The 10,201-nt window shown below is 55.8% G+C and overlaps 2 protein-coding genes across 2 annotated transcripts; both read right to left on the bottom strand.

Annotated features, from left to right (window-relative positions):
* Positions 1-1,334: 1,334 nt before the first annotated feature.
* SPRN (shadow of prion protein) lies at positions 1,335-1,781 on the bottom strand. Its single transcript, XM_060091474.1, has one exon. The coding sequence runs from the start codon at positions 1,779-1,781 to the stop codon at positions 1,335-1,337; it is 447 nt and encodes a 148-aa protein (XP_059947457.1).
* Positions 1,782-9,119: 7,338 nt separating this feature from the next.
* LOC132484589 (ganglioside GM2 activator-like) lies at positions 9,120-9,712 on the bottom strand. The gene is given in 2 exon segments (XM_060091346.1): positions 9,120-9,611; positions 9,614-9,712. Coding segments are annotated over 2 exon segments (591 nt in total).
* Between the last annotated feature and the right edge of the window lie 489 nt (positions 9,713-10,201).

Raw genomic sequence — 10,201 nt, 5'->3', positions numbered from 1 at the left:
GGACAAGAGGCTATTCAAGCCAGAGGCCATGTGAAAGAGCTGGGGCCCCAGGCTGAGCTCATGGCCAGTGGACAGGCTGGTGGCTTGAGGGAAAGGCACCTGAGAGGTGAAAGGCTGGCCTTCCGCGCGGGTGTTGGGTGCCAGCGGCAAACCCTTCTCAGGACGTGCCCTGTGGTTTCTTCAGAGGCCGCTCTGGCCTCGTTCTGACAGCCCTTGGGGTGTGGAGGAAGCTCAGCTTCTCCTGGGCTTGCTTCTGCTGGACAGGTGCCCTCACATCTGGTGGTACTTGCCGGGCGCCGGGCCCTGCCTTGGGGCCGTGGGTCTGGCTGCAGCGCCGGCCCCTCCGGTCCACCTCACCCTCAGCTTCCGAGGGGCCGCCTGCCCCAGCTGCCATCCCGGAGTGCAGGCGGGGCTCTTATCCCGGAACGTGGACCTGGAGCTCAGAGTGAATGGAAAACTCCTGAAGTTTAAACAGATTTTTTTTCTTCCAAAACAGGTCCAAGAAGAGTTATGTGATTTGTTTCAAGTCAGAGCAAAGTGGCTTTAAGGGTTTAAGGGAGCCCCTGGCGGTGGGTGTCACACAGCGTCTGCCCACAGGGGGACACGGGGCCTGGGCCCGAGGGCAGGGGCAAGGCGTGGGCAGTTCCTGTGGGCGAGGGTATCCTGGGAGCCATCTGGAGAACCACGGGGCCACCTCTGGGCTCACTAATCCACAGATATGGCCCCTTTCCTTTCTGGACAGGCAGGCAGCACACTACAGCCTGCGAGGGAAACCTCTCCTCTTCCCCAAATCCTCAAGTCCTTTGGTCCACTGGGGCTGTTTCTTGGGGGGAGGCCACCACGTCCTCAGGGCTGTGGCAGAACCAGCCCAGCCTGAGGGCCCACCTCTCTGCCTGGTGGCCAGCACTGTCCACACCTCTCAAGTGTCCAGGTGGGGTCAGGGGAGCTGGAGTGGCCTGAACAGCTTGTAGAGTGGTGGGCAGCTGGCCAGGATGGTGCAGGAACCTCAGGACACCTGCCTTTCTGGCTGGGGAGTACCCTAACCTCCAAGTGGCAGGCAGGGCACCCTGGAGTTGATGGGCCACTGGCCCCCTGGTAGGGTGGGAGGTGCGGAGGCTGGGGAGGGGATCGGGCAGGAGGGGGAACAGGAGGTGCCTCTGGGTCACAGGAGGAGAGGCTGCTGGACTGTCGGGAGTTGGCCACGCAGCTCCTCTGGGCTCAAAGGCCTTGGGCAGTGGAGGCAAGGGGCTCTCAGTGCTGGGCAGCCTCTGTGGTGGCCGCCCGCGGGGCGGGCGCGGGCTGGGGGCAGATCTGACCCCCGAGCCCAGCCCGGCCTAGGGCCGCAGCAGCCCCAGGGCGCCCAGGGCACCGCCCAGCAGCAGGCAGAGGTGAGGGTCGCCCGTGGGCCCCGCGCCCGAAGTCCACGCCCGGTAGCTGTAGACGCTTCGGTTCGTTCCGTTGCCGCCGGGTGCGCCGTCCTCGTCGTCCTCTGGGCCATGCTCCCCGGGCCCCGCGGCCCCCCTCCAGCTTGAGCCCGCTGCCAGGCCCGCGGCTGCCCCCGCCGCTGCCCCCGCCGCCGCTCCCGCGGCCACGCGCAGCGAGGAGCCGGCGTAGCGGGGCGCAGGCCTCACGCGCACCCTCGAGGCCCCGCGCGCGCCCCCGCGCAGCCCGCCCCGGGCGCTGCCGCGAGCCCCGCCACGGCCGCCCTTGGCCGCGCCGCTGTCGCAGAGGAAGGTGGCCGCTAGCAGCAGAGCCCAGCACGCGGCGGCAGTCCAGTTCATCTTCGTGGAGCAAAACCTGCGGGAGGACGGAGGAAGGGACCTCAGCTTCTGCGAGGCCCAGGGCACCCGGGGCCTGCGGACAGGGGCTCAGCATTTGGTGGCACATGGGCCCCCGCACCTTGGAGCACTACCCGCCCAGGCTGGCGTGGGCTGAGAGGAGGAGGTTTTAATGCCTGAGCGTTAGGGACTCAGGCCTGGGGAGGGCGTGGGTTCTTGTTCAGTAACTGGGAAGGGGCGGCAGGGGCTGAGAGGGTTATTCTGTGCTTGGCGGGGGGGTGGGGGGGTGGAGTAGGGGCAAAGAATGGGCGGTGGCGAGCACCTCCGGGGCACGGGGGGCGCTCAGGCCTGGGGAGGGGGCTCCGTATTCTGGGCTGCTTTGGAAGGACCGACTCCGGCCTCCAGGGCTCGGCAGGACCAGAGGCCACCCTGGGGTCTCAGGGACCGAGGGCCCCCAAGGAACCAGATCGGGGTCTGGAGAAGGGACCAACGGTGAGACTCGGCCCGGCGCTCCCAGCCCCTTCCAGGGCTGCGCGGGGCCAGAGCCGGTTCGGGCCTCGCGGGCTGGTCACACTGTGCGGACCCCGCCCCACCGCCGCAGGCCCGGACCCAGCTTAGGGTCGCCTCCCGCCCGCTTCTGCCTCGCGCTCCCCACCTCCCCCTGCCGCCTGGCTCAGCTGCTGGGCCGGGGGACAGGGACGCGACCACCTGCCGGCGGCTCCACCCTCTGCCCGGGCCCTGTCGGCCCCTCGCTGCGTCTTCATTTGTAGCCCGGCGGGCGTCAGCCCCAGCCTCCCGGTGCGTGCCCACATTCCGCCGCCCGGCCTTACCAGCCACGGGCCTCGCTCGGAACCGCGGCGGCCGCTCCAGGGACCGCTGCCGAGCGGGAAGGAAGGCGCTGCGGCGGAGACTGCACGGGGCCCCGAGCGCCAAGCGCCGACCGCGGATCCTGGCTTTTGCGTGAGGCCTCCGCCCTAGGCTTGGGGGTGGGCAGACGCGGAGGCGCATCCCCCGGGAGACGGAAGGGAGGAGATAAAGGCAGGCGCTCGGAGGCGCAGCCCCTCTCGCTACCCAGCACGCCGTCCTAGCGGCCCCCGTACCACCCCCCCCCCGCCCCCGCAACCCGGTCGTCTGCCCCGCTGTCTTCAGCACCCGGTGCGCACACCGCCACCTTCCCACACTCCATCCCACTCCACCCGCCCCAAACCCTAACCTCTCTCACCCCACCCTCTCCCGTTCCTCATTTCCATCCTTCCTGGGGTGGGTGTGTCCCAGACACAGGGACCACAGAATGCGACGTTGGACCCTGAGCTCCTGACCATGGTGCACAGAGAGGGGAGGACGGCTCTCCAGGGCCCCATGGTGTCTGAGTCCCAGAGCAGCACCCCGTCGTGGGCCCCCCTCCTCCCGCCCTTCAGTGCCCACTGTTCAGGCTCATCCAGGGTAGCCCCACCACCGGTAACCCGACTGCTCAAGCCAGCGGGCCTCCCCAGTCCCGGCCGGATTGGACTCAGGGACCACGTCTGAAATGGTGCTGTCCTGCTTTCCAAGGTTGGTTTGTCCTCTGGAATCTCTTCCCCTCCACCCACTGACTCCAGGCCTTCACCCCAGACACTCCACCCGGGGACACCAGGCTCTCTTGATGGTGTCGGAGGTGAGCTTCAGAGGGTTGTTATGTGATTCGATCTCTCAGCTTCCATCAGACCCTCCGTGGTCCCTGGAGGCTCGGTACCGCTGCTCCACCCGTTCTCCTGGGCAATCTCAGGGCCTGTCGGTTTCAAATGCCACCTGGGCCAGAGGGGCAGCGGCCAAGGAGAGAGCCTCCCGCCCAGCCTCAGGGATTGGGCTGCTGTGGTGATGGATGGCGGGAGGGGTGGGGACAGAAATGGGGGTTCGTCCAAGGTTTGCATTCTCTGGTTGAGCCCCACCCCGGTCCCACGCACAGAACGGCCCCCAGCGTGTTGCTCACCCCAAGGAAACAAGGGCGTTTCTCTGACGGCATCAGGAAGCGCCCGGAAGCCCCGGCGCGGCGTGGGGCCTGCTGGGGACAGCTGCCGCTTTGGCCTCTCAGCGTCCTTTCCCTGTTCCGGTCAAAGAATCCATGTGTGTGCCCTGGGGAGCCAGCCCTCTCTTATGTTCGGCCCATGGGGGTCTGACTGTGACTGCCCCCTCCCCTGGTCTTCTGAGGGGATGTGGCATGCCCTGTGGCTCTTCCTGGCCACGTGGACCTGCTTCCCAGTGTAGGGCCTCTGGCCGTGGTCTGAGCTGCTGAGAGGGCCGCTCTCCTTCCGCGGGAGGCTGCGCCTGGAGCCGTTGCATGCGAGGACCCGTCACCCTCGTGGAGCCTTCGCATGGAGCCCGAGGGCAAGTGAGGCGGGCCCTGTGCCCCCTCGACCTCCCGGGTCAGGCAGCGCCACAGCTGACGCCGTGGACCTTCTCTGGATGAGTGCTGTCCGTCACCTGCACGTAGAGGGTCCCCAGCCCGATGGCCCGTCCCTGGCCCCTCATTCTCAAGGGTTCTGCCGAGCACAGGGAGCTTCCCGGCAGCCTTCCCACTGCTTCGCTTTAAAGTATGAACAGCAAACAGCGTTTATCAGGCATTCGAAGACAGAAAGTCTGCAACACAACAGAGAAAGACCAAGGTAAAGAAATGGGGGGAGGGAAAGGCTCAAGAAGTTTGAGGAATTAGAAGAAAACCTAAGAAACAAACAAAAAATACTCCAATTCATAGGCTCAGAAAAGCTGGGGGGGGTACTATTTATATAAGAACAGGATGTTGTGACAAAGGTCGAGGCTAAGAAAGAACCTCTGAAAAACAACCAGGAGAATTGAATTATAAAGTTAAGGAAATTTCTCTGGATGGCAAACAGATGGCAAATATGAGAGAAAGGGCACAGTTTTGGGCTCTGAGTCTGACAGATAGTTGTTTGGAGGAGAGAGAAGGATCAAGGGCACCACGTAGGAAGAGCCATGGGCTGAGGCTTAGTTAACCCTTTTTGAGACCCTAAACCTTTTCTCTTAAAATATATAAGGGAAGCACAGAAAAAAATTTAGAATATATTATGTTTAAATATCGACATGAAAAATCTAAATAAAATATTAGCCACTGAGCCCAAGAGTACATCAAAAGCAGGTCAGCACCACTCAGGTCCAGGTGGTTTCAACATTGTCAAGTATGTGGACGTACTTTACTCACTGCTGCACCAAGGGAGAAGAACGCTCACGATTTTCTCAGGAGAAGACAAAGCATTTCATTTCTTAATTTTTTTTGTTTTGTTTTTTGGGGTGTTTTTTGCATGTGAAAATGTATTACTATCGTGCCGTCACCATCAAAACTTAGGATCTTGGTCCTTTCTTCTAACCTTTGCGTTAAGGCCAAAAGAGAGACATTGGCTACTTTGACGACCTACAAGACGACTCCAGGAATGTCACCAACAGCATGACCTTTGGGACCAAATCCAGCAACCAGAACTTCATCATTTTCCTCAATAAAGTTCAAAAAACCATCACTGGGTGCAAAGGCTGTGATTATTTGGCCATTCTTCACTAACTGAACCCTGACACACTTCCCTATGGCACAATTTGGCTGTTTGGCTTCAACCCCTACTTTTTCGAGCACAGTTCCCTTTGCATGAGAAGCGCCTCCATAAGGGCTGGCCCTCTGGGCTGTGCTTTCTTGTACTGTTTATCAGGCCACTTCTGGTCTTGTCAGTGGCTACGGAGCTTCCTGGCAGGATGAAGACATGCCATGGGCCTGAGCAAAAGAGAGCCATTTCTGAATTTTTAAATGTTTTTTTTTTTAGTTTTTTTAAATTGAAATATATATGACATGTAACATGTTGTAAATCTAAGGTGTCCAACATGTTGATTTGGTACATTTACATATTGTAATATGATTGCCATTGTCAAGTGTTTGATTTCCATCAACACTCATTGGTGGGGAAAAATGCCAAGAAAACTAGTCGTTGAAATGAATTTTTTAACTCGATTAAGGCTGTATTTCAAAAAAACCCTCAGCAGACATCATACTTAATGGAGAGCCTTTAAATGTGTTCCCTTAAAAAATATGAACAAGAAAAGCTTCCTACTCTCACCACTTCTGTTGATCAGAGGAAAGTCCGGCCTGAGACCAGGAGACAGCCATGCACTGGAGAAGCCACAGGCTCTGCAGTTCGACTGCTTACCACCCCCCGCAGCTGGGGAGCCAACGACTAGGCAGAGCCGACGAAGCCTGCAACACGGTGTGCTCTGAGGGTGCCCGGGGGGTTTTGCTCCCCCCAAAGAGGGCATACTCTCCCCCTCCCCTTCCTCCAGCCTGGATTGTGGACCTGGTGCTGGGAGTTGCTGCTGCCATCTGAAGACTGCAGGCTGGACACCAAGGCTAGTGTGTGGGAAGGTGGGAAGGAGCGTCCTGGGTCCTGGACACTCAGCGATGCTGCTCTGTTGGCCCTGTACTGCCCATGGCCTCACTGCTTGTCCCTGTTGGTTCAAGCGATTGCTACCTGGATATTCTGTGACTGCAGCCATATGTGTGTCTTAGGGTTGATAAAATAGAATTTCTCTACCAGAACAAGAAATAGCTAGAAAATATAAAATAGGGAATTCCCTGGTGGTCCAGTGGTTAGGACTGCATGCTTACACTGCCGAAGGAAGGACTGGGTCCCATCGTCCCTGGTCGGGGAACTAAGATCCCACAAGCCGCACGGCTCAGCCAAAAAAAAAAGTGAAGAAGAAGAAAAAATTAACAGTGGTTCTCTAAAAAAAGAAAGAAAGAAAGAAAAAAAACCCTGAAAATATAAAATAAAATGCCATGCACAGTAACAACCAACTCCATAAATAACCTCCCACAATGCAAAGGATCTCTGTGGCAAAAAAAGAGAAAAAAGTCATTAAGGAACATAAAAGAAGACCTGCATAAACGGGGGAGAAACAAGGACAGCACAAGTTGATACCTTGAGTGACCCTGCTCCACAGTTAACCCATAAACTTGGTGAAATTCCAATAAGAATCTCCACAGAGTTTTTAAAGGAACCTGTTATTGACTGAATTGTGTCCCCACCATGCATTCCTGTCCCCAGCACCTGAGGATGTGACTGTATTTGGAGATGGGTCTTTGCAGAGGTGATTAAGGTAAAATGAGGTCATCAGGGTGGTCCTGACCCAATATGACTGGTGCCCTTATAAGAAGAGATCAGGTCACAGACATACACCCAGGGATGGCCAGATGAGGATGCAGGGGGCAGATGGCTGATTGCAAGCCAAGGACAGTGGCCTCCATGAAACCAACCCTGGTGACACCTTATCTCAGACTTCCAGCCTCCAGAATTGTGAGAAAATGAATTTCTGGTATGTAAGCCGTCCAGTCTGTGGTACTTAGTTACCGCAGCCCAAGCAAACTAATACAGAACCCAGGGGTTTCTAAAGTCCATACAGAAAAATAAAGGTCAAATATAACTAATTTTGAAAAAGCAGATCAAAGAAGAGGGATTCACTGTGCCAGATATTAAGATGCTGCAGAAGCCATGGTGATAAAACAATCCAGTCTTGGCAGAACAGAGAGAGAGACCAATACGAGAGAAGAAGGGCATCGCTGACAGACCAGGTAGGAGCTTGAACACGTGCACAGGAATCAAACAAGGTTGAGAATGTGATAGAGAATGGGAAAACTGTGAGAGGAGCCAGATGGAAATTCTAGAACTGAAAAAACACATTAGAAAACAGATTAGATAGATAGAACGCATTAGTAACCTGGAAGGTCTTCTTCTGAAGACCAGAGGGAAAAAAGAGCATGCAGAACAGGCTGCAGGGGGTCACGGGGGACCCTACAAAAGGTCCAACATATGCGCACTTTTTTTTTTTCAAGTTAAATTTATTACCATTCCAGCCTTCATGTGAGTCCAGAACACGGGGCTGGTCCCCGGGGATTAACTTGTCAGGAGAGGACAGGACAGTGAACAAACCCAGGCACCTGACATGAGTCCACCTCTCTGTGCTGGACCCCTGCTCCAGAGTGGCTGCTGGCGGGCCCAGCCCTTCAGCCTCTGCCCCACTCACCCTGACAGTGCTCCAGGGCCAGGGCAGGCAGCCTCGTGACCCCCGAGCTCTCAGCTCTGAGGCCGCCTCTACTCCCCAAGCACTGGAGGAGCCTTCTAGGGTCAGGCACTATGGATTGGCCCAGTGGAGGGAGAAACAGTGTTGGAGGAGTTGTCTCAAGGTTAAAAGGACAAGGCATGCATGTTCTTATATCCCAGGCCACCAACTGGCCACCCATGAGCCACCCAGATTTCCCCAGTGACAAGTCTGTTTGGCCCCTTCTGCCTGCTCAGTATTTTAAAAAATTAATTGGTTGCCGATATTTAAAAATTGACTTCATATAAGAGTCTGGATTTCTGGCTTCTCGAGGGGAAAAAAATTGAGAATATTTGGTAACGCTGGACCCACATTCTCCTGTGGTACTTACTGGCTAGGGCTAGACAGCAGCTGTCCCTACGGACCGGATGTGCCCTTTCCAACTCACTCCAGTCCCCTCATCCCTGATTATACCCCCAGCTCGAGACTGGGCAGCAGCTGCCTCGGATCAGTTATATTATACGAAGGAAAAAATGGAAGATGTGCCCGGAAACAACATGATGTTCCTCGTGGTCCTCATCATTTACTGATGTCTTGTGCTTTGCCCTGCAGGCACCTGAGTTCGCAGACTATCTTAAACACATAGAGCATTCTCAGATATCTCTCCCATCACATGCCCTGCCTCTCCAGGATACACTGTGCCCCACTGTTAGCTGGGCAAGTCTAGAAAAGAGCACTAAATCATAGAAGTTAATGGAGGAATAGACTGAGATGGACTCCTTCAGACCCTTCATTGTAAGCAGGGGTGGGAGTAAAATGAAAACTGTTAGTACTCTCACTCTGCTTTTAGGTCAGTGACACACACACAAAACCAATGAGAAAAATCATAAAGATACTTCAGGAGACCAAGACTGGGTCAGTCTGAACGGGGGGGTCACAAAACATGTTAGCCCCCTTCCTTGACTGTTTAGAAAATGAGTTGAGTTCTTAGAGAGAAAGCCATGGGGGTGAGGAGGAAAATGCAGTGGCCAGCCCAGTAGATGTCCTGGGCTGTCAAAAACCACCAAGCTCATCCTCGCTTAGGTTAGAGCTGCTGGCCCACGCCTAAAAATTTTGTAGGTGGCATAAAATGACTTTCAGCGGGGGAGTGTCATCATTGTAGAAAGGGGCTCGAGAAGGGACAGAGAGTAGAATCTGGCCTTGGCCAACGTAACACAGAAGAAGAGGATGCCTTTCTCACACCTTCTTCATCCTGCTGTGGCAAGTGCCGCCTTATTTGCCCTTTAGGGAGGCAGAGATTTTGGCACAGCCCAGACGCTTCCCGTTGCTACTTAGGATGATCTCCGACTGGTACTTCCCACTGCTGAGCCAGCTGGGCAACTCCACGTCAGGCAGGAAGAAGTCAGACTTGGGTAGTGAGTAGGTGCCTTCTTTGAAGGGACAGTGACAGGGAAGCCCACAGGTGTGCAGGGGTTCTTGGCAGGGATTCTCAAGGGGAATTAACATTTCAAGCACATTACAGAAGTTCTCGTAGGTGCAGCTACCAAGTTGCTCCACACATGGGACTTTGACCCAAAAGCCAGCCACTTCATTCTCCAGAGTTAATACCACCTTCAGAGGATCTTTGAGGTCCACAGTGGTCCTGACCTCAGCACTGATGGTCATGTTCCTGGGAACGACAATGGGGTCAGGTTCCACAGTCAGGCTGTTGATCACCGCAGGGTCCTTCCCCTCATCGCAGTTATCCCAGGAAACGCTACCAAGCAAGCCTGGAGAGCCTTCGAGAGGATGCGTGCAGGAGCTGCTGGGCCGGCGAGAAGCAAGCCCAGGGAGATGAGGAATGGAGCCTGCATCAGGGGGTTCATCACAAAGGGTGGGTCCTCACCGGGTTAACTACAAGTTTTGTGGAGGTGACGACGCCTTTAAATGCCTGCCCGTAGTGGTTATGCAAAGCTGTGCATTCCAACATACATGCACTTTTGAAACCAAAAGGAGAGGAAGGAAGAATGAGGCAGATGCAGTGTTTAAGGAGATAATGGCTGATAACTTTCCAAAACTGATGAGAGAAAGCAAGTCTCGAATTCTAGAAGCATGACAAACTCCAAGCATGATAACTACAAAAAAAAAAAAAAAAGCATACCCTGGACACCAAACACAACAAAGAGACCTTGAAAGCTTCCAGGAGTGGGGGAAAGCCAGAGATTGACCAGGTTACAGGTGGTCGGGGGAGTGATGGTGGAGGGGGACCTTCCTGGGAGCTCAGAGTGAGCTCGTCCTGGGCTGAGGAGCTGTCCCCTGATCGGGTGCTGAAGCTCCCAGTGAGAGGCAGCTGGAGCCTTTGGAGTTTCGGCTGC

This window comes from Mesoplodon densirostris, chromosome 1 (assembly GCF_025265405.1).
Source record: "Mesoplodon densirostris isolate mMesDen1 chromosome 1, mMesDen1 primary haplotype, whole genome shotgun sequence".
In the NCBI taxonomy this organism is placed as follows: domain Eukaryota; kingdom Metazoa; phylum Chordata; class Mammalia; order Artiodactyla; family Ziphiidae; genus Mesoplodon; species Mesoplodon densirostris.
This window is presented reverse-complemented; position numbering and strand designations above follow the sequence as displayed.